A 23,697-nucleotide genomic window follows, 5' to 3' on the forward strand; every position below is an offset into this window, starting at 1 on the left:
ACTGGCTCCCCTCTATTACTTAAAATATCTTAGGGGAGGGCACCCAAGAAGCTGAGGGGCTACTGTGGATGGAAAGGGTTACCGTTTCCTCTGACACGGTAAGCAGGGAGACCAGGAAACTAGTGCCGACCAATGCTGTGCTAGTGTGTGGAGCTGGTGATGGCAGGAATGGGTACATCCGGGCAGAGAAGTCAGGGCCTCCTTACTCCAGATTTGGCTAAAGGAGAAGTTGAGCATCCATCCCGCTTCCCTTTCCACCTTTAATTCCCCTCTTCTCGCGGCGTGTGGAGACTATTGGCTGCTGCCTCTTTAAGGGCCGCCACTCCTCCCCCCCTCCCAAGCGGTGGCACCAAGGGGTGGTGGTGACGGGGAGCTGAGCCTTCTCTCCTAGTCAACTAGGGAAGATGGCCCAGGTCGGGGGAATCGCTTCCACGCCCTGTTACCCCCGCCCCTGAGTCGGCTGAACTGGGGGCACCCTTCCCTTTTTCCCTCCCGCCCATGCGCGACGTGAGAATGGCTCCGTGGCCTGACCGGAACAGCTCTCTGGCCTCGTGGCCAGATGCCCTCACCCTGGCGCCCAATACTGCCAACACGAGTGGGCTGCCAGGGGTGCCGTGGGCGGTGGCTTTGGCGGGGGCGCTGTTGGCGCTGGCGGTACTGGCCACTGTGGGAGGCAACCTGCTGGTCATCGTGGCCATCGCCCGGACCCCGAGACTCCAGACCATGACCAACGTGTTCGTGACTTCTCTGGCCGCAGCTGACCTGGTGGTAGGACTCCTGGTAGTGCCGCCGGGAGCCACTGTGGCGCTGACTGGTCACTGGCCCCTAGGTGCCACTGGTTGCGAGCTGTGGACCTCGGTGGACGTGCTGTGCGTGACCGCCAGCATCGAAACTCTATGCACCCTGGCTGTGGACCGCTACCTGGCGGTGACCAACCCTCTGCGCTACAGCGCGCTGGTCACCAAACGCCGCGCCCGGGCAGCCGTGGTCCTCGTGTGGGTCGTGTCCGCCGCGGTGTCGTTTGCGCCCATCATGAGCAAATGGTGGCGCGTGGGGGCCGATGCCGAGGCGCAGCGTTGCCATTCCAATCCGCGCTGCTGCGCCTTCGCCACCAACATGCCCTACGCGCTGCTCTCCTCTTCGGTCTCCTTTTACCTTCCGCTGCTTGTGATGCTCTTCGTCTACGCGCGAGTTTTCGTCGTGGCTACGCGCCAACTGCGCTTGCTGCGCCGGGAGCTGGGCCGCTTCCCGCCAGAGGAGTCTCCGCCGGCTCTGTCTCGCTCTCTGTCCTCCTCTCCCGCGGGGCAGTGCGCTTCTCCCGCAGGGGTGCCCGCCTACGGCCGGCAGCCGGCGCGCCTTCTGCCTCTCCGGGAACACCGGGCCCTGCGCACTTTGGGTCTCATCATGGGTACCTTCACTCTTTGCTGGTTGCCCTTCTTTGTGGCCAACGTGATGCGTGCCCTCGGGGGCCCCTCTTTGGTTCCAAATCGGGCTTTCCTCGCCCTTAACTGGCTAGGCTATGCTAATTCTGCCTTCAACCCGCTCATCTACTGTCGCAGCCCTGACTTCCGCAGCGCCTTTCGCCGTCTGCTGTGCCGCTGCCGGCCAGAGGAGCACCTCGCCGCGGTCTCCGCGTCCCGCCACCCTTCCGGCACCCCTGCGTCCCTGACCGGCCCCGCGGAGTCCAGGCAGTGCTCACCGCTCGACCGGTAGGTAACCGAGGTGAGAGGGCTGGAAGCTCGGGATCAGGAAGCATTCGGTGTCTTCTCTGGTCAATTTTTTGAGTTTGGGGTTCGGTAGGAGAAGGTGGGGCTAGGGAGGGACTCTTCATTGAGAGAAGGGGGGACGTGGAGTAGAGAACCAAAATGGAACACAGGGCCGTTTGTTTTCCTCGCACCCGATCCATCCTGCCCTAGGATTCAAGCAAAGGAGGGAGGGCGCCCTGGGAGGTGCGCCAGGAAAGTGCTATTGTGCCCCCAGGCCTCTGGCGCGCCAGGTCAACTCAAGGTTTGTTTCTCTAGCTTAGTTCTATGGCTGCCCGGATTTCTTGGGCTGGCTTTGACCTGCGGAGAAGACGGGAGGCCCTCCCAAGCCCTTGCCCTCAGCTCTGGTTTCTTTGAGAAGTCCGATAGCTATGAAGGTGAGAATCAACTTTGAGTATGCAGGATAGACAGGCTTGAAGAACCAGAGAGTGTGAATTCTTCCACCTGGTAGGAACAGGACTTGGTTGGAGTTGGAGCCCTTTTGTGCAATTGCGTATGTTTTCCAGGGTCTCTGACCTCCAGCCCTTCCCACTAGTGCCCCTATCTCCACCCTGCGCACTCCCCCACCCCAAGATATGGTATCTCCATTTTTTTCCAGGGCTTCCTGGGGAATTTCTTAGGCCTTGAAGGACAAGAAACAACGGCTCCGTTGATCCAGAACCTTTGGAAAGCCCTGGCCTGTTTAGAATGAGTCCTGTGAAGTTTCCCAGCTGGAAAACTCTGCCCTCCAGAACCTGATGACTAGGCCACAGGATGGGGAGGTGGGGACTGACTGGGGAGGGAATCCTTACCAAGCGGGTTTTCACCATCCTCTCTCTCTTTTGGAGAGACGTTTTCTAAACCCCACCCCTGACCCTCACCACTACCTCAGCAGCTGGAGAGTCTGCCGCTTGTACTGCGCTGCCCTAGGAGCAGCTGGGCTAGCTTTGCTGGGCACCCATCACCTTGTTCGCATGTGCTTAGGGCAGAGAGAGCGAGCACCCCTCATTCTATTCCTTCTGCTGCTCAGACCAGTGTTCTCTAGGCTTGGCTGCCCAGGCTGAGAGCAGGAAGCTAGGGAGTTTCCCCCTGGCTTCCTCACTACAGCTCTCTAAGCATCAGCCTCTCTCGCTTTAGACACAAAACAACTCTGATCTACCTCACAGCAGTGTCAGAAGGACTTCTTCAGGGTTTGGGGAGCTCCAGGGTTCATAGGAAGGTGAGCCATTAGAATGGATCCCTTCTTTCCCTTTTAAAATCAGTTTAATAAATATTACTTTAATGCAGTTCATCCATTGCCCTCTTTTCTCTCCATTTGTTTTCTTTTCATGATCCACTTACTCCCTTCTTAGCGCTGGCTTTTGACAGAGGCAATATATTAGAACTAATCCTTGTCCCTTTCTTCCTAATCCTTATGAAACATCTGTTTGGGCAAAGGGGGGCAAGATGGAGCCTTTAACACTCTTGCCTCCCCACCCTTTCCAAAACTCCTAGACTCCAGTTCAAGTGAGTAGCAAAGCCATTCTACCCATAAGACTGGAGCGAAGGGCTCAAAGGATTGGGTTTGCAGGGCTCAGGATCAGGGCACATGTTACATATGTCAGCCCCATGCTATTAGGTTGGTGCAAAAGTAATTACAGCTTTTGCAGTTATGTTTAACCTTTTAAACCGCAGTTACTTTTGCACAAACCTAATATAAGCCAATAATGGCTTCATAAGATCCTGTTGTCAGCAGGAACCAGTTTTGTTCCATGCTGTACGTGTGTGTTTCAAGAAGCACAGAGTATTATTTATGTTGGGCAAATGTCTCAGGTTATAAACATATTCTGACATTTCTCATTCTTTTTATACCCTTTACCTTCCCAGTCCCTTTCCTGGGCTGCAGAAATCTATATGATCCTCTGGAAGTAAAACTGGAGTTATAAGTTTGAGCCAGTTGATAATTTTTTTCTCTTATTCCAATTTTTATGAACCTTATCAGGCAGTTTTCTATGGAAAGAAAATTTCTATGGAAATCAGTGGATCATTTTGTGAGTTCCTATGTAAACTCCATGAGTAGAGCCATTGTCTGGGCTGATTTACAGGAGAGCCTGTGAGCCATTTAAAACTGTAATGTGTTGTATGGCAACAGTATACAATGCCTTGGCTCGGTTCAGGGGCTTCAGAGTTATAGAACTTCAGTCTACCCTGAGGATAAGCTCAGTGGATTTCCACATATGGGTGTTCCCTGTAAATTGGACCTGGCCTAGGCTGCTTTCATCTCTCCAGGAGCCCAGGTTTTATTTCTTAGGATGTTTGCATACCAAAGATGACTTTCTCCTTTTCATCCCAGAGCAGTGTGAGATCTCTGCTGCCTGAGGTGTGGAAGGTTTCTTGGCAAAGACTCAACTTTTGAACCTTTAGTGGAGAAGGAAGTCTGGCTTTAGCCTGGGGATAAGTAAGAGGGCCTCCTCTCCCCATCTCTGAATATTTCCCCAACATCACTGAGGAAAGTGGCCCAGTCAGGCCTAGGCAGGGAAGAAGGATGATTTTGTGGAGGAGAGGGATTCTGGTTTGTAGAATTGTTCTTGAACACTATCCAGGAATTCATACTGCTTGACATGCCCCCATGTGCAGCTGTCAGACTCCTTTGGAGTGTTTAGACTTGCACTGGGGCTGTGGACTCCATCTGTGAATTGTCACCAGTATATCTGACAGATGGAGAGGCAGCCGCTCTGGTCATTTCTCCAGCAACTTGTGGCCAGGTGTCAGGCTGAAGGAGATTTACATCCTTGGATGGGGAACAGGCTGCTTTTGCTAGCACGAGGCCTGAGCACTTGAACTGTGGAAGACAAACAGCCATCCTCTGAACATAGAAATGTGAATACTTACAGACCAATGAGAACAAAAAAGCCCGTGGAATCCCTGGCCTTGCCAGAGTCTGTTAGCAGGAGCTGGGCATGGGGCAGAAATGACAGGGAGAAGGGGACTGAGTTGGAGGAGAGGGAATGAGGAGTGACTGGGTTTTCCAGAGGTGACCTACCTTCCACATCAGGTGGAACTACTAAGGAGCAGGCAGAACTAGGGCAACAGGAAGGTTGATAACAGACTTTCTTCGGACTCTCCCCATGGGAGATTTTTCTGGGGAACAGTGGTAAGTGCAGGCTGTGGTCCTTATAAAGCAGTCACGGGGCTATAATTCCATACCAAGTTCATTCCTCAACCCTGATAGAGCAGGAATAAGTTCCCCCTCTTGTCCTGGGGGCACAGGTGAAGACCATGGAAATACAGGTAGTGCTCCTTTATCTTTCCATCCTAAACGGCAAAGATTCAGGTTCCCTCTTAGGTCTCTTGGTGGAGTATTTCTGTATGTCTATCCAAAGGAGAAGTGGGAGCCTGCAATGGAGAGTACTGCTAATGTTCTCTCCCTCCCCCATGCAGAAAGCCCTGGGTATAGTCTGCCTTAGGCTAATTAGTGAGCAGTTGAGGCATAATGCAGAACTCAGTTTGATTGGCAGAAATTCTAGAAGGCCATCTAATCTTTCACAGCTCATTCTATTATGAGATTAAGGAAAATCAGAATGCTTTCCTCACCTATACAATAAATGGAGAATAAACCTTTCTCTCCTTTCTTGCCTTTGAAAGGGGAATGAGGGTGACTGGGATGGCTGACTCCTAAAGTTCTGTGAAATCCTAGGCGGAGCTTAGCACCCTCAGCATCCACTCCACCCAGGGCATAAGCGGTGCTAGGCGCCCCCGATGGCCATGAGAGGTACAGCAACTGTGGAGTTGGCAGTGCTGGTCTGCTGACTACTCTGGCAGAGAGACGTGCAGTTTTCTTACCGCTATGGACCTTCAGAACTGGAAGAGACCAGAAAAATGATTTTGTCCAATCCTTTGATAAAATGGATGAAGAAACTAACTTCTAGAGAGGGGAATCGTGAGTAGCCAAGATTACTTTAGTAAGTGAAAGGCAACACTGTGGTTGGTAGTATGAAGAGCACAAAATTTGGAGCTGGGAAACAAGTAAGAAAGGGAGGAGGGGAATGATCATTTATTGAGCACCAATAAATATGACTGTAAGAAGTGCTCCACAAATGTTATGCTGTAGTGAGACCAAATGAAAAATAGAGCCTTATAGAAATCAAATAACTCTCTTGTGTTGATTCTAATTCAGTCTACCAGGCACCAAAGTTCATTTTCTTTACTCACTGAGAAAAGTTGCCCAGTCAGTCCTAGGCAGAGAAAAAAGATGATTTTGTGGGGGAGGGAGATTCTGGTTTGTAGAATAATCTGCTAATAATCAGTTATGTGACCCCGAGGAAGTTCCTTAGCGTCTCTGACATCTTGTTTACCTGCAAATCAAAATGGAGATTTTATTATTTTATTATTGTCCTACTCAGCTCACACAGACTGGGTTTGAAGAACAAATGAGAGACTGTATGTAAAAATGGTTTGGAAACTGAAAGGGCTCCGCCAGTATAAGTGATGTCATTAGAGTATGGAGCTTGGACTATTCCCAAGTTTCCTGGTTTTAATCCTTGTATGGTTCTGCTTCTATCGACAGCCTGGATCTTGGGCCCATTTGTCTTTGGTCACTGTGGGCATGACCTACCTGGTCTTTCTTCTGCAGGTTCCTCCCCACCTCAGACTGATTCTGCTGGTTCCACATCCATGTCCCCGTACATCTCCCCGTCTGGATCTCTTTTCATGTTGTAAGGATAGACAGAAAGTTTAGGAGAGAGGACACTTCCAGATGTCAGTGCTTTATGGGACATTATAGTAGGGGTTTGTGAGAAGGGGGCCCTAAGGAACCAGAGAAGGGAGATGGTGTACTAGTTTACTAGGGCTGCCATAACAAATCACCACAAACAGAAATGTATTCTCTCACAGTTCTAGAATTAGAAGTCCAAAGGCAAGGTGTTGGCAGGATCATGCTCTTTCTGAAGGCTCTAGGGGAAGAATCTCTCTTTGCCTCTTGTGGCTTCTGGTGTTTGCGATCACCCTTGGTTGCTTGGCTTGTAGCTGCATCACTCTAACTTCTGCCTCCATCTTCACATGGCCTTCTTCTCATGTGTGTCTGTGTCAAAATTTACCTCTTCTTCTAAGGACACCAATCATTGGATCAGGGCTTAACTTAACTCAGTATGACTTTATTTTAATTTGATTACATCTACAAAGTCCCTATTTCCAAATAAGGTCACATTCACAAGTTCTGGGGTTAGGACTTCAACTTATCTTTGTGGGGGGGGGACACAATTCAACCCACACAGGGGGTGTGATGAGGAAGGAGGAAAAATATTATGCCTAGCCTTTTCATGCTCATCATATTCCTGTTGTTTCCCACATTTCCAAGGCTCTATTTCATCCTATAATCAGTCCGAAGGGTGTAGGAGTGCTTCCATTCCTGGATTTCCATTTCTAGGCCTTTCCTCCCATCTCCTTGGACCCTAGATTGGAGAGGCCACTGATAAGTCAGACCTTCTTCCTTTAGTAATAGAACCCCTAAGTATGAGCTGGACACATGGCCTCACTAAAGACATATTGCAGGCTCACTTGGAGCTAGGAGTGACTATGTGACTATCTTCTAGCTAATTGCAATGTGCAGCTTCCAAGTCTGCCATTAAAGGGGAAGGGCAAACCCCTCACTTCCACTTCTCCCTTCCCCACTGGCTGGAATACTGGTGAGAAGCAGCCACTTTAGGTCGTAAGATGGCAACCACAAGTTGCAGGTGGCAGAAGAATCAGCCTGTGTGTCCAACAGGGCAGAGCCATCACCTTAGCCCTGCACTGAAATGAGAGACGTACATATCTATCTTGTGTACACCACAGTTGTTTTAGCCTTTTTTAAAAACAGCAGCTGTATTAAACAAATACATCAATGAGGGGATGATAAAAGAGGTTATAAATAAATGGGCATCTGCCAACATGCTGTAATGAATGTATCTTGGGCTACAAAGCTGCCTTGCTCTTGTACCTCTTAGGGTGCTTCTGATCTTTGGGAATTGGCATCTCTGTAGATTCTGAGTTTGTGTTGCACCTGAGACCACCAAGTCCATCTCTTTGACATCGATTCATATGGAGACACTGATCGGTGAATGTATTCGTTTCCCAACACCCCTGCAAAGATTACCACAACCTTGGGGGCTTCAAACAACAGAAATTTATTCTCTCATAGTTCTGGAGGCCAGAAGTCTGAAATGAAGGTGTCAACAAGGCTGGTTCCTTCTGAAGGCTCTGAAGGAGAATCTGTGCCATGTCTCTTTCATAACTTCTGGTGCTCTGGCAATTCTTGTCATTACTTGACTTAATATCATATCACTCTAATCTCTACCTCTATCTCCACTTTCCCCTGTGTTCCTCTGTACCTTCTCCTTTTCTGTCTCTTATAAAGACACATGTCATTGGATTTGGGGCCTATCGTAATCCAGGATGATCTCATCTCAAGATCCTTATCTTAATTATATCTGCAAAGATCCTTATTACAAATAAGGTCACATTCTGAGGGTCCAGGCGGACATATCTTTTTTGGGGCACTATTCAACCCACTATAATGAGAGATACTTGGATCTCTTAACTGAGAGTTCTGGTCTCATAAGATTATTGTCCACACCAGTCACCCTTCAGGGAAGAGTTGTTCTCTCCAGAAGCTCTTGGGCTCTGTAGTAGGCAGAATTCTGAGATGACCCCAACAAACCATCCCCTCCCCTTGAATGGGAGTAGAACCTATAATTTGATCCTAACATATAGGATATGGCGAAGGTGATGGATATTACTTCTGTGATTATATTATGTTTTATGGCAGAGGTGAAGGGATTTCAAAGGTGTAATTAAGGTTTCTAATCAGTTGACTTAATAAAAATGGAGATTGTCCTGGGTGGGCCTGGCCTAATCAGGTGAGCCCTTTAAAGGAAGGTCAGAGGTCAGAGAGACACTCCTGCTGGCCTTCAGGAAGCTAGCCACCATGAGTTCTACAACTGCAAGGAACGAATTCTGCCAACAACCATGCGAGTGAGAAGACCCCAAACCTCAGACGGGCCTGTGGCCCTGGCTGACGTTTTCATTGCAGCCAGGTGAGACTCTGAGAAGACCCAGCTAACTCATACACAGACTCCTGACACCTGAAAACTGTGAGATTAATAAATGTGTGTTGTTCTAAGATGCTAAGTTTGTGGTAATTTGTTACATAATAGTAGAAAACAAATACAGACTGACTGCATAACTCTGCCTAAGGTTGTTTTTTCTAACAGTCCTACTCTGGTGTTTTTAAAGGTTTCCTGTCAGAAACCAAAATGCAATGGGACCACGAGCTCAGGAAGATCCCACGATCTGACATGGTCTATTAGTTTCTCCAAAGGCCTGTTGGGGACTTTTGCTTGGGTGTTCCAGGAACAGGGTCTTTTAGTTTCTTTCATTCCCTTCACTTCTAAGGGAATGACCAGTCATCCTATGATACCTTACCCACCACACAACTTTTAAGAAAATTAGAAGCAAAAGGTTCAGAACCCATTGACTATAGTTTTCATTTCTGAGTTGCTAGTGAAACAGCACACTTTATAACACAAAGGCATGGCAAACATGGTCCCCCCAATTTTTCAGCAAGCAAGATGAAATAATATTTCAGAAGCAAGATGAAATATTATTGCTTCTGCTGTTGGTATTCCCAGAGGGAGAAGGGATGGGTCACTTCTTCCCAGAGAAGAGAGAAGTGGGAATGGGAGAGCTTTGCATCAGCTCAGCGCCACCCACAGCATCTCTGGTTTCCTTTCCAGTCACTGGATCATGTGAGCCCTTCCTCGAAGTCTCCCCTTGGGCCCGAGTCTGAATCTAATTAATGTTGGAACACTCCCCCAGAACATCAGGGAGAGGGGCTGGGGTGAAGAGGGAAGCATAGGCAGCTGCTTTTCCAATGGAAGCATTCCTACCATTTCTGGCAAAGGAGAAACATATGGGGCCGATGGTGAACTTCTTTACTCCAGCAACCTCAAGACTCAGAGCCTAGCTGTGTGATGAATTCCCCTCGTTTCCTGAGGGAAGAACTAATCTTAAGAGCAAACCAGTTCTTACCCCTAACCCACTCTCATGCCTGTCCTCTTGGTAGGGTCACTGGCTCACTGGTATTGACCTGGGTGGTCTGGTATTGGAGCTTCTGACGTTGCTTTCTTGCAAGTTGTAGTGAAAAGTATGTTTCTTTAAAAAGCAAAGTATCTGTTTCTTTTATACAAATGGTACTAAAATAAGAAGTAGAAATTATTATTGATACATGGGATATTGTTTAAATCAAACAGATATTTTTCAGAACCACCCCTGCCTGCCAACGTCTCCCTCCAGGCCTAGTTTGGTGCCTGGCATTTTTATGGAGGACTTTGGGCAAGCCCACCCAATAGCTACTGCCGAGCCCAGGTTTTCATCACTTCTTAACTGAATTAACTAAAATAATCTCCACTTGGCCTTCCTGCCTAGTTCCTGCTTCCCTCTAATTCATCCTCTGCAAGGCCCTGGGAAGATTTTTCTAAAATATAAGTCTGAAAATGTCATTCCCTTTTGTAAAACTTTCAATGGTTTCCTAAAGCATTTAGGATAAGATTCAGACCTCTTACCATAAAGACCTGGCATTAAGTGGACAGTGCCTATCTTCCTAACCCAATTTCCCATCGCTTTCCTCCCCCATCCACGTTTATTTCAACCACTCCTAAATTCACTGAAGAGCTCTTTTGTTGTTGTTGTCTCTGTACCTTCACACGGACTGTGCCGTCTGTCATCCATCCAAACCCGGATTGTACACTCTGTTCACCCACCCATCCATTCACCCCAGCAGTGAGTTTTTCTCAAGAGAACAGACTCTAGATATGTTGCAAGGTAAAGCTGACAAAGTTTGTCAGTGCCTTGGACGTAGGGAGAAGTCAGGGATAAGACCAAGATTTTTGGCCTGAGCACCTGCCACAATGGACTTGCCACTTACTCCTAAAAATAGGGGAAAATGCAGAGGGGATATGAAACTATGAGTTTGTTTTTGGACGTAGTTAATTTGAAAAGCCTATTAATTATTTCTTGGAATATCAAGTAGACACTTGGCTTTCCAAGTTTGTAGGTTGAAGGGAAGTCAGAAATGGATATATATAAATTCAATGGTTGGGTATTTAAGCTCATGGAAGTGGATGAGCTCACCTGCATGGCAACCATAGATAGAGAACTCAGAGTGTGTCCATCATCATGTTGTAGACCTTCAACTTACACAATGTCATATGTCATTTATATCTCAATAAAGCTGGAAAAAAATAACTCCAGGCATTAAAAAAAAAAAAAAAAAAAAAAAAGAATTCCGAGGACCAGAGCACTGGAACATTCTAATATTTAGAGGTCAGAGATAGAAGGAACCAGGAAAGCCCACTGAGAAGCAGTAGCAGTGAGGTGAAAGGAGAACAATAGCAAGTAGCATCCTAGATGCCATGGGAAGAAAGTGTTTTAAGGAGGAAGTGGTCAGTTTTGTCACATGCTGTTAAAATACCAAATAAGATGAGAATTGAGAACACACCACTGGATCTGACAGCACAAAGGTCTGTTATTTGATAAGAGCAGCTTTGATGGTGTGGAGGTGATGAAATGCTAATCAGAGTGAGTTCAACAGAACTTGGGAGGTGAAGAAGTAGAGAAAGAGAATATAAAGTGTTCTTTGAATAGCTATTTCTCTGTAGAAGATCAGAGAAATGTGGTATGATTGATGATCTTGTTGTCATCTTGGTTAATCTGAGCACCCTGTTTCCCAGAATCCTTTTTAGAGTTTGTCAAAAGAGGAACTTGCTCAAGACTTGAGAGGCGGAAGTGAAGCAGCGTCCATTAATACCTGAAGGACTTCTGGGTGAGACATGGAAGCAGAGGTGGTAGGCGGGTTCTGACTTGTCTTCAGACAGCTCTCTGTTCAGCTCTGCTTCCAGACTGTTGACCCTGCCGTCCATGGGAGCACCTGGGCCTCCCACCAGACACTTGGCTGCAGTACTACAGGTGTGGTAGCTGCACAGAAGCCGCATCTTCCCATAGACCTCTCCACCCATTCCCCTTCTCAGTGCCATTCCTGTAGCTGGGTGTGTCTGGCTTCTCAGATTTCTCAGCAAGCTCCAATTTATCCACCCACAGGTGCTTCAGGCAGCCTGATTAATGATTTTTCTCGGATTCTCCAGCTTCCTCCTCTGGACCTTCACTGCCCCAGGTCCTCCTCCAATAGTGTGAGGTCTGATTCCTGCAATACCCACATCACTCCCAGCAGTTATGTTTCCTTGGCTGAAACCTGACTGACGCATGGGGTAATAGCTGGACACGGGATGTGAGGTCAAGGGAGTGGGATTTGTTTTTGAGATGGGAGTTATGCCACCTGTTTTATGTTCAAAAGAATGTTCTAGTAGAGGAGGGAATTGATGATAGTGGAGAGAAAGAACAACTGCAGGAGTAATGAAGCTGGGATCCAGGGCACAAAGGGAAAGGTTGGATTGAGATAGGGGCATAGGAGAAGTGGGCTCAAGCATTGTATTAAAAGAAAGATAGAGTAGGTGGCAAGTAGGTAGGTAGTAATGATGGGAGCCTGTGAAAATCTCTTCAGATTACTTTTATTGTCTCCATGAAATAAGAAGTACCGGCAGTAATTGAGACCACTGGGAGGAAAGAGGAGAGGTATGATATAATTATGAAATTTTTAACTGTTTTAGCTGCCTAGATTGTGGACATCTAGGAGTTTGGAGAATTCCCTATTTTCTGAGTCTTGGTAGGAGGCAGAGCCCATTTCTTAGAATTGAAGCTGAAATTGACTAGATCCTCACTCCCCCAAACCTTTAGAGCAAGAGGAGGGCCTAACAGGTCACGTGAGTAGGTTCAGCCAATCAGACACAGACTTCCTGTCTGTGTGGCCCGGTGGTGCAGGTGGGAAGGAAGGACACTGTGAAGCCGCATCTGTGGCAGCAAAGGCACATCTATGGGACCTGCAGTGGCAGTGGAGCCAGCAGAGGAACCTGGGGGTGGAGCCAGTCATAGCGTTGTGTCTTTTTCAGCAGTGGGCTTCCTTCTCTGGTCTGATCGTGAAACCAGAGGCCAAACCAGTCCAGGGGCCGGTGCTGCCTGCGCCAGTTCAGCCAGCAGATCAACACAGGAGTTGGGTATGCTAAGAGTTTAGTATCAGAGCACCCGTCTGAGAAGGCAGCAGGTTAACACCTCCAAAAACTGCCTTACCATTCTCAGTCTGGCTTGGGGTATTTAAAGGAAAATCTGGCATTCCTCCAGAGGCTACTTGATGGTTCTGGGGGTCTGCATTGAAGCTTTCCCTCTAACGATGTGGCTCCGCTTCGTGGTCATCAACCCAGGAGCAGTGATAGGAGTAACCTGGAAAGAACGCTAGACCATGAAGACTGTGACCAGTAGGCATGGGGACTTGTGATCAGTAAGCAAGCGTGTGTTTCAGGGTAATTATCTAAAGCAGCAAACTGGGATGGGGACTTTCTAAACTCAAACTGGGACGGGACATTCCAAGCTCAAATCACAGGGAGGGGACTGATCAATTTTTAAGTTCTAGACAGGGAGAGGCGAGGCCAGGGACATTGCAAGGCCTCTTGTGGGGGTCCTAACCCGCCGTGTTTCCATCGTGGTCGTGCTTTTGCTCCAGAATCTGCAGACTCCCTATCAATTATGTGAGCTACAGGATATCCTTTCAATGAATCCCTCTTATGATTAAATCAGCCAGTCATGTTCTATTGCTTACAACTGAGACTCCAAACTGCTACTGACAGCAATTAGAGGCTTGAGTCAGCTAAGCGTCTTCTTTCCAACTTTTCTCTTCATGCAGTTGGTGTCATTTTTCTCAGTTTCCTACATGTCAGGGGCCAGGATCATTTCCTTATAACTCCATGACTCGAAAGTAATGAAAGGCTCTTTTCTGCCAACTTCAACAGGATTCCAGTAGGTCCTATTTGAATCAAGTGCCTCTTCTCAGAGCAAGCACTGTGACTCAGGATTCAGGAACCAAAGTTTCATTCCTAGCTGTGCAGTTTCGAAGGGATTGACACCACCCCCAGCTCTAGGGGTTGGATTAAACTCACTCTCTCCTCCCAGTGGCTTCAGCGAGTCACTGGCCCATACCTGACCTTACGGCTAAGGATGGGCCAGTGACTTACTGAAGACAAAAGAAAGGAGAAAGGAGGCTGGGGGCTTCAGGGAAGCAAACTTGCTCATTCATCCATGGAACTAAGAGAAAAGATGCTCTATCTTCCTCTATATAGTAAGGATACAATGTCTGGAAAGGCTGCAGCTATTTTTAAAAAGCATGAACACTGTTTTTGAATGGGAGATCTCTGCACATGGTTTAACATTTCAAAGGTACAGGGTCGTATACAGTGAAAAGCAAGTCAGCCTTCTTCCCTGTTTTTGTCCACCCACCATCCAAGTTCACTCTCCAGAGACAATCACAGTTACCTTTCCTTCCAGAGATGCTCTGTGCATGTACAAGCATACACATGCAAATGTATCTCTCATCCCCTCCCCAGATGTTCCCCACTTTGCTCTCTATTCTGTACCTGTCTTTTTTTTACTTAAAGATGTACCTTGGAGATTTTCCAGAGCTGTACATATAAGGCTGCCTTTAACAGTAGCACAGAATTCCATTACATGGATAGTCCATTATTAATTTAAATATTCCTTCAGTGTTTGACGTTTAATTTTTTGCATACAAACTTTCAATATAAATTCCTCAAATGCTATCATTTTGCACATGTGCTACATTCCCTGTTGCTCCCATGCCCAGAGTTAGTCTGAGAGCAAAGCTAAAGCTCTAGAAGGGCAGAGCCAAGGGAAGCCCAGAGAATGAAACTGGCGCCACTATAACACTGTGACACTCTGGATTGAACTGTGACTGAAGTCAGATGTACCCTGGCCTGTTCAATTATAGAGCCAATAAATTCTCGAACTTGCCCAAGCCAGTTCTTTTTTTATTTTTTATTACTTGTAGTATAAAAAATTCTCATTTGCACCCATGTTAAAATTCTCACAAGTGAAATGTGAAGTGAAAAAAGTATAATGAAAATTACATGTCAATTTGCTATAAATTATCTTAAAATATAAACATCATAAAAAAAATTGGAAGGCGATACACCAAAATGCTAACTGTGGTTATGGATTGATTGTAGAAAATCTGTTTGTCATTATAGTTTTTTGAAGTTTTAAAGTTTTCTACAATAACAGGGATTACTTTCATAATCATTTGTCTCAAGGCAGTTTCCCTGGAAGTACAGCCTGAGAAGGGGATTTGGGGCACACGTTTTGCAAAGGAAGTAACCTGTAGGGGAGGGAGTAAGAGAAGCAGAACTGTGAAGGGAAAGGGGCCATGCCAGGATAGGGTCCAAAGTCAAGTCTAGCTTTGGCCTAATTTGGAAGTGGCCATGGAGTACAAATGGAGCCACAGAGATACCCCGAGACAAGGGGATGGCCTTTTGTATGTCTAGATCAGGCCGTCATTGGCTACCCCTCTTGGTGGGGGTGTAACCTGCCAGGTGGTTTCCAGGTGAAGAGGCTCCTCTTGGACAAGGGCAATTTGCCAGAGAAGGTATATGGAAAAGATAAGCCTTACTATCAGCAGGGCTGCTAAACGGTATCTGGTGGAGACCCCAGTGATGTTAAAACAATCATTTACAAAGTTATTTTAAAAAAATAAAAGACAGAAAGAAAGCGAACTATTAGACAGAGAAATTAAGAAAACAATCCATTTACAATTGCATTTAAAAAAACATACCTAGGAATAAATTTAACCAAGGAGGTAAAAGATCTGTACTCAGAAAACTATAAGACAGTGAAGAATAAAACTGAAGAAGATACAAATAAATGGAAGCATATAATGTGCTCATGGATAGAAAGAACTAACATCATTAAAATGTCCATACTAAAAAAAAAAAAAAAAAAAAAAAATGTCCATACTACCCAAAGCACTCTATAGATTTAATGCAAGCCCTATCAAAAAACCAAAGGCATATTTTTTCCCCACAGAACTAGAACAAATAATCTTAAAATTTATGGAACCACAAAAGATCCCAAATAGCCACAACAATCTTGAGAAAGAAGAACAAAATTGGAGGTATCACACTATGTGATACCAAATGATACTACAAGTCAATAGTAATCAAAATAGCATGGTACTGGCATAAAAACAGACACATAGATCAATGGAACAGAATAGAAATCCCAGAAATAAACCCACACCTATATGGTCAATTAATCTATGACAAAGGAAGCAAGACTATACAGAGGGGTTAAGACAGTTTATTCAATAAATGGACAGATACATGCAAAAAAATGAAACTAGACCACCTTTTCATACCATATACAAGAATAAACTCAAAATGGATTTAAGACTTAAATGCAAGACCCGAAACCATAAAACTCCTAGACGAAAACATAGGCAGTAAACTCTCTAACATTGCTCTTAGTAGTATTTTGTGTGTGTGTGGTATATCTCCTCAGATAAGGGAAACAAAAGAAAAATAAACAAATGGGACTACACCAACTAAAAAGTTTTTGTGCAGCAAAGGAAACCACCAACAAAACAAAAAGACAGTCTACTAAATGGGAGAAGATATTCGCCAATGATATAATGATGTATCTGATAAGGGGGTAATATCCAAAATTTATAAAAAACTCATAAAACTCAACACACAAAAAGTCCAGTTAAAAATGGGCAGAGGACCTGAACAGACATTTCTCCAAAGAGGACATACAGATGGCCAATAGGCATATGAAAAGATGGTCAACATCAGTAATCATCAGAGAAATGCAAATTAAAAGAACAATGAGATATCACCTCACATGTGTTGGAATGGCTGTCATCAATAAATCACTAAACAACTGTTGGCAAGGATGCGAAGAAAAAGGAACTCTCATGCACTGTTGGTGGGATTTTAAATTGGTGTAGCCACTACTGAAAACAGTATGGAGGTTTCTTTAGAAATTAAAAATAGAACTACCTTATGACCCAGCAATTCCACTTCTGGGTATTTACCCAAAGAAATCCAAAACACTAATTCAAAAAGACATAGGGCTGGCCCGGTGGCTCAGGCAGTTAGAGCTCTGTGTTCCTAACTCCAAAGGCTGCTGGTTTGATTCCCACGTGGGCCAGTGGGCTCTCAACCACAAGGTTGCCAGTTCGATTCCTCGACTCCCGCAAGGGATGGTGGGCTGTGCCCCCTGTAACTAGAAAACGGCAACTGGACCAGGAGCTGAGCTGTGCCCTCTACAACTAAGACTGAAAGGACAACAACTTGAAGCTGAACAGCACCCTCCACAACTAAGATTGAAAGGACAACAACTTGACTTGGAAAAAAAAAAAAAAAGGCTTGGAAGTACACACTGTTCCCCAATAAAGTCCTGTTCCCCTTCTCCAATAAAATATTTTTAAAAAATCTTTAAAAACAAAAGATATATACACACCTATGTTCACTGCAGTACTATTTGCAACAGCCAAGATATGGAAGCAACCTAAGTGCCCATCAATAGACTGTCAGATAAAGAAGATATGGTATATACAAAGGGTGCCAAAAATATGTACACACATTTTAAGAAAGGAAAACGGTATTAAAATTATAGTGCTCAGTACATACTGATACCAAAAGATGAATACAAGTCATGTTTGACTTCTGCAATTACAAGAGGTGCTCAAAGTGGTTACCATCTGTGTCCAGACATTTCTGATTACGGCAAACTACTGCTTGAGCGATGTTGACCAAAGTGTCCATTTGTGTACATTTTTTTTGGCTCCCCCAGCATATACAATGGAATATTGCTCAGTCATAAAAAAGAATGAAATCTTACCATTTTCAACAACATGGATGGACCTACCGGGTATTATGTAAGTCAGGCTGAGAAAGACAAATACTTTATGATCTCACTTATATGTGGAATCTAAGAACAAAATAAATGAACTGATGGTTGCCAGAGGGGAGGAGGGCTGGAAGGCTGGGTGAAAAAGGTGAAGGGATTAAGAAATACAAATTGGTAGTTACAAAATAGTCATGGGGATGTAAAGTAAAGCATAGGGAATATAGTCAATAATATTGTAATAAATGTATAGTGCCAGGTGGGTCCTAGACTAATCCGGGGAATCACTGCATAAATTACATAAATGTCTCACCACTATACTCTAACACTGAAACTAATATAAAATATTGAATGTCAGCTGTAACTGAAAAAAAATATATATATTTAAAAAGAAATTGGGGAAAAAAAAGAAAAAGAAAGCAAAATGCAAGACTGATCCTACAGAGGCCAACTTTTTCCACCCTTGACTTCTCTGCCTTCTAATTACGTTGCTTGGCCACCCCTGAAACAGTTAACAATGTATAAGTCTTGGCTCTAAATAACAGAGAAATGGGACTGGCTTACCGAATTGCAAATCATACTGTTTCTAAACCTCTTTATTAAAATAACTATGAAAGAAAATGGTGCTTTCTTTCTATTGCTTTTAAAATCTGGAGCTCTTAACAAAATGAAAATAGAAGCTTTTTAAACAAATCCCTTGACCTGTAGGGTCCAGGTACTGCCGGGTCTGAGGTTTTCACTTCTGTAAAAGAAGTCCTCACATGGCTCACTGGCTGTCTGCCTTACTCTGTCTCCTAAGGCGCTGACTTGTTATTTTGGATTGGGTTACTTGGGGCCAGAAAAGAGAAGGCAATGAATTAGGAAGAAGTACCTGGAAATTCCAGGTCCTCTCTATTCTTTCCCCCAGCCCACTCTTCAGGGGATTCACCTCAAGTGTCATGGAATATTCCCCTAGCCCTTGAGGATCACCACCATGGAGACTGGGAGTTGGGTTCTGTTGCTCTGGTGACCAGCTGTCCGGGGCCTCTGCATTGGCGCTGCCAGGGTTCTGGGGAGAGGCAGGTCTGTGTGGCCCATGCTTGGGAGAAGGCTTCCGGCAGAAGCAGGTGGTAGCACAGAAGTGGAGTCCTAGTCTTGGCTCGACTTTCGTCTCCGTGATGCCTACCCTTTCGGTGTTCGTGGATGTACCCCTAGCCCAGAAGCTAGAAGGCAGATTGTTAAAGACCTACAAACAAGACAATTGCCCTCAGAAGATGTTCCTGGCCTATAGAGGTAGATGCCTAGTAGTTTTAGAGAGTAATACTTAGTATATATCATAATTGCCTCTCGGAGGGCAGTATTCCACTGTCACAGAGGAATTGGGAGATAGCTCAGCTTCCTCAAGTGAAGAGGTCTGCTCTTGTTGTTAACAGAATTTCCCAGTAGGGAAAAGAGCAGACAATGCCCCTGGTCATTCTTTGCCCTCTGTCCTTCTTTGGGGACTTCCAGAGATTTGGTGTAAGCTATGTCCTATTCCCCAGATCTATGTAGAGCCTGCATGGGCACTGCACTTTCTTCAGTCTTTCCTCTCTCTTTCTATTCCTGAACTAAGAATGGTTCCTCAAATTAACTCTTCTAATATGCAGCTCTCCCTTTCCACTGTGAAAATCAATGTTACCTTTGTTTAGTCTCAGGTATCTATAATTCCCACATTGTATATCATTTTTGTTCATGAAAATGGCATAGGTTTCAGTTGTCTTCTTTAAAAAGACAAAAAATTATACATATTCACTAACAGGACATCGTTTTTATAAAGGGGAGAAAGAAAGGAAAGTTGTCTTTTTCTAGGCAACGTTCCAAAGCCCCAAGAAAGCCAAGATTGTGGGCTGCCTGCAAAGCCCAGACTTGGAGGCCCCAAGGGCCGGCCTCCAGAGCTCCCTCTGTGGTTCCCCTCACAGCCTGCATGACCAATGAAGGGCAACTGTGGGTTTCTCCCGTGGTGCACAAGATCCGACTACAGATCGTGCAGGATCCCTCCCTGAACCATGAGTACATGCCAGTGATGGGCATGAAATCATTCATCCAGGCCTCCTTGGAACTCCTCTTTGGAAAGCACAGCCGAGTCATTTCGGAGAACAGGGTGAGAAGAAGGGCCACCCAGACACAGGGAATAGAGATCTGGGATTGTACAATCTTAAACCAGATGGGCACTTTGGAGGGCTCCTTGGCATTGACACCTGAGGCTCGGAGAGTCCAAAGCTTTAGTCATCGAAGGGCAGAGCCAGCATCAGAACCCAAAGCCAGTGCCCGTTGCACCAGCCCACTGTGCTGCTGTGCAAGCTCTTTCAAGAAAGGAATGACCTGAATCTGTGGTGGTACTAGTATCACCACTACTCTTTTAAAGTGCTGTTTCTATTTATTTTTTGCTGGCAGGTAGGGGGTGTGCACACTATTGGTGACAGTGGTGCCTTCCGACTTGCGGCCCAGTTCCTCAAAACTTGGCGTGGGGCTTCTCAAATAGTTTACATCATTTCTTCTCAAAATGGTGAGTGTTATGCAAGGTGAGGGTGACGGAAGATCCCTGTCCTCTGTTTCTGATCTTCACCCCATTTACAATCTTCACTGTTGTCCCTCTCACTCTCTGTCATGAGAAAAATGGACAAGCCAAGGTATGTTTGTGCTTTTCCTGCTACTGTCCCGCCTTCAGCCAGTGACCCTCAGGCCCATTCTCTGGTGTGTCTGCCTCCATCTCTCCATTTCCCGTGTACCAGCTGGTGGAGGTCTGTGTTCCCACAGAACTGCATGGACTCGTCTTCCAGGACATGGGCTTTACAGTTTGTGAATACTCCTTCTGGGACTCCAGACAGCTGTGCATGAGCCCCAACATGCTCCTTGATGTGGTGGAGGTAGAAGGGTCCTGCTCAGAAACTTCTCCTTAGACCTGATTTACACTTTTATTTTCCTTTCCTCCCCTCCACCCCTGTAGTCATCTATGGCCTTTTCTAGGCTTGGATTTGCCTAGCCCTTTAGTGGGAACCCACATGGAGGCTCACTTCTCCCAATACCCTGATATTACTACCATTCAGTAGGGGAAGTACCTGATGAGACAGTCTCTACCTGCAGCAGGCCCCACATGGCTGTATCTTTGTGATCGGGAACATTGACAACTTCAAGATGACACAACATCAGTGGGTGAAGTTGATGGCCACCATGAAGGTGAGCCCAATATCCTGCCTGACTTTCCTCCTTCTCACCACCTACCATTGCCTCTATCAGTCCATCCTTTTTTCATTCTCCTTTTTCCTACAGAGCAAGCAGATATTCCCATTTTTTGACATTCCTTATCAAGGTTTATCCACCGGTGACCTGGAAGAAGATACTAAATTTTTACAATACTTTGTATCTGGAGGCTTTGAGTTCTTCTGCAACCAGTCTCTGTCCAATAATTTTGGCATTTATGGTATGGTATGGGCAGAAGAAGAAAGGAGGGCATCTGGTGCTAAAGTGGTGCCAAACCCATGGCACAAATGATGTGTTTGACATCTCCTACCCTGTTGGAGAGAGCTAAGATGTCCAGAGAAAGCAGCATGGAAGCACAGGGAGGAGATAGACCTCAGGTTCTGTGGTGTTGTCTCAGCTCAGCTACTAAAACTGGCTCCAATTAAATGGTTTCATCCCCTTAGGCCTCTGTTTCCTCATCTATACGATGAGGAGGCAGGACTTAGTGAACTTTCAAGTCCCTTTCACCTTTTTTTTTTTTTATTGGGGAAGGGGAACAGGACTTTATTGGGGAACAGTGTGTACTTCCAGGACTTTCTTTTTTTTCCAAGTCAAGTTGTTGTCCTTTCAATCCTAGTTGGGGAGGGTACTGTTCAGCTTCAAGTTGTTGTCCTTTTAGTCTTAGTTGTGGAGGGTGCAGCTCAGCTCCAGGTCCAGTTGCAGTTGCTAGTTGCAGGGGGCGCAGCCCACCATCCCTTGCGGGACTTGAGGAGTTGAACCGGCAACCTTATGGTTGAGAGCCCACTGGCCCATCTGGGAATCAAACTGACAGCCTTCAGAGTTAGGCACACGGAGCTCTAACTGCCTGAGCCACCAGGCCAGCCCCCTTTCACCTTTAAGACTCTTACTTATGACTACTTTTTTCTGGAAGAAGAGCTTCTGGCAACTTTCTGGGGTCTGAATACCTGCTTGGCTGGGTGGGATGAGGGCCCTGTTGGTCATCCCTGTCTTCTGCAAAGTTGGAGGCAGAGTTATAGGGGAAGGCCCTGGTAATGGCGGAGGGGACTGAGACTGAGGCTGTCTGTCTCAATGCTGCAGACGAAGGAGTGGCGATCCTAGTTGTGGTGGCATTCAACAACCAGCTCCTGCTGTGCGCCCTCTCCCAGCTGATGAACTTCGCCCTGGCCCTGTGGCTAAACCCTCCTACCATGGGTGCTCGCATTATCACCACCATCCTCTGTAACCCTGCTCTGCAGGAAGCATGGTAAGGGTGAAGGGTGGGGATAGGAAGGGATGGGCAGAGCCTCTGGATACATACAGACTTGCCAATTCACAGGATTCAGGTGAGTGCATCTTGTCCTGTCCATGTTGCCTCAATTCATTCGTCAACATTTACTGAGGACTCACTGTGTTCCACTGACAGTGGCTATACCAAGCGTTGCCCTGCCTTAGGGGCAACAGGTTGATGATATTATTTGAACTAGTTCCAGATTGCAGGAGGAGATTAGGAAGCACCAAGGGCTTGCTACTCTGGCAAGGTCTGCCTAGGAGCCTGCTTGGCTTGCTTAAATTAATACAGGCTGAAGACCCCCTCCCGTTCATAACCATCCCAGATTCCTGGCTCCACTGGTGTGCCCTCAGGCACTCTGGTTAGGGGTTTTGGAAGGGAAGAAGAGTGGAATGGCAATGAGGAGGTTGGGAGCAGGGGGAGATCTCACACTCCAATTTCATTCCTTCCTTTGGCAGGAAGCAGAATCTGAAAGAGGTTGTAGAGAACATCATGCTGATCAAGGAAAAGGTTAAGGAGAAGCTCCGGCTCCTGGGAACCCCTGGCTCCTGGAATCACATCACTGATCAGAAAGGGACCCATGGCTATCTTGGACTCGACTGTAAGTATCTAGGAGATGGTAGCTCTCCCCTTTCTGACCTTGGCCTTATACTTGAGCATTAAACTCACTGACTAGGTCACCTAGCTTCACACCAGATTGTGATTCTTTCCTGAGGAAAGTGGAGCTGCTTGAAAGACCCCTCTGGACCCCCAGAAATGCTGACATTCCCTATCCACGATAATCCACTGTGGGCTAGAGGGTACGTAGAGGTGGCCACCCTAAGGATCTGAGATCCTGTGATTATCACCAGCCCAACAGGTGGACTACTTGGTCAAGAAGAAGCATATCTACATCCCCAAGAATGGTCGGATTAACTTCACCTGTATCAACGCCTGCAACATAGATTACGTCACTGAGAGCATCAATGAAGCTGTCCTCCTCACAAAGGACTCAGAGAAATAGCTTCAGAAAGTAAATGACTCCCAGTTAGAATAAAAGCTTTAGTCTTTACAAAAATCCTGTGCTGGTTACTCACTGCTACAATTCATTTATCTGCAAATCTCTCTCTCTCTCTCTCTCTCTCTCTCTCTCTCTCTCTCTCTCTCTCTCTCTCTCTCTCTCCTTATAAAGCATTGATCAGGCTTCCAAAGAAGGGGGAAAAAGGCTGAGAGAAAAAGGAGATGTGAGCTTTCATATACCATCTCATATTTACTGAACACCTACTATGTTGAGGCCCTCATATGGTGTCTTAGATTGTTCAGGCTGCTGTAACAAAATACTATAGATTGAGTGGCTTATATACAACAGAAATTTATTTCTCATGTTTCTGAAGGCTGGAAAGGCCAAGATCAAGGTGCCAACAGATTTAATGTCTGGTGAAGTCCCAGCACCTGGTTCATAAACAGCGTCTTCTAAGCTGTAACGTCACATGGCAGAAGGGGTGAAGGAATCCCTCTGGGGCTTCTTTAATAAGAGCTAATCCCCTTCATGAGGGCTCTGCTTCATGACCTAACCACATCCAAATACCATCGCACTGGTGATTAGGTTTCAACATATATATTTATGGGGAACAGAAATATTCAGACCATAGCACCTGGGCATCAAAGGGA

General features: G+C 46.0%; 1 protein-coding gene across 5 annotated transcripts; it reads left to right on the top strand.

The window, feature by feature from the left end:
* The first annotated feature begins 401 nt into the window (after positions 1-401).
* On the top strand, positions 402-23,117 carry LOC109456094 (glutamic-oxaloacetic transaminase 1 like 1). 5 transcript variants are annotated; one of them, XM_074329666.1, is made up of 9 exons: positions 18,719-18,833; positions 19,499-19,680; positions 19,974-20,085; positions 20,337-20,446; positions 20,664-20,756; positions 20,850-21,000; positions 21,858-22,023; positions 22,506-22,648; positions 22,899-23,117. In XM_074329666.1, exons 1-9 carry the CDS (start codon positions 18,719-18,721, stop codon positions 23,048-23,050), a joined length of 1,224 nt encoding a protein of 407 aa, XP_074185767.1. In that variant the 3' UTR covers positions 23,051-23,117. The 5 variants fall into 5 exon arrangements, with proteins under 5 accessions (XP_074185765.1, XP_019603685.2, XP_019603684.2 ...); XM_074329664.1 differs by lacking the exons at positions 18,719-18,833; positions 19,499-19,680; positions 19,974-20,085; ... (2 more) ...; positions 20,850-21,000; positions 21,858-22,023 and adding an exon at positions 402-1,709; XM_019748126.2 differs by lacking the exons at positions 18,719-18,833; positions 19,499-19,680; positions 20,337-20,446; ... (3 more) ...; positions 22,506-22,648; positions 22,899-23,117 and adding an exon at positions 402-1,709 and having other exon boundaries at positions 19,974-20,052.
* The last annotated feature ends 580 nt before the right edge of the window (positions 23,118-23,697 follow it).

The sequence above is a fragment of the Rhinolophus sinicus genome, linkage group LG04 (assembly GCF_036562045.2).
Source record: "Rhinolophus sinicus isolate RSC01 linkage group LG04, ASM3656204v1, whole genome shotgun sequence".
Classification (NCBI taxonomy): Eukaryota; Metazoa; Chordata; class Mammalia; order Chiroptera; family Rhinolophidae; genus Rhinolophus; species Rhinolophus sinicus.

What these genes read in the sequence shown, in the direction of transcription:
- LOC109456094 (XM_074329664.1), top strand. Translation starts at nt 499, where the DNA reads ATGCGCGACGTGAGAATGGCTCCGTGGCCTGACCGGAACAGCTCTCTG. An exon ending in CAGTGCTCACCGCTCGACCG is followed by an intron (nt 1,710 to 22,505) that starts GTAGGTAACCGA and finishes TTCCTTTGGCAG; the next exon opens with GAAGCAGAATCTGAAAGAGG. An exon ending in TGGCTATCTTGGACTCGACT is followed by an intron (nt 22,649 to 22,898) that starts GTAAGTATCTAG and finishes GATTATCACCAG; the next exon opens with CCCAACAGGTGGACTACTTG.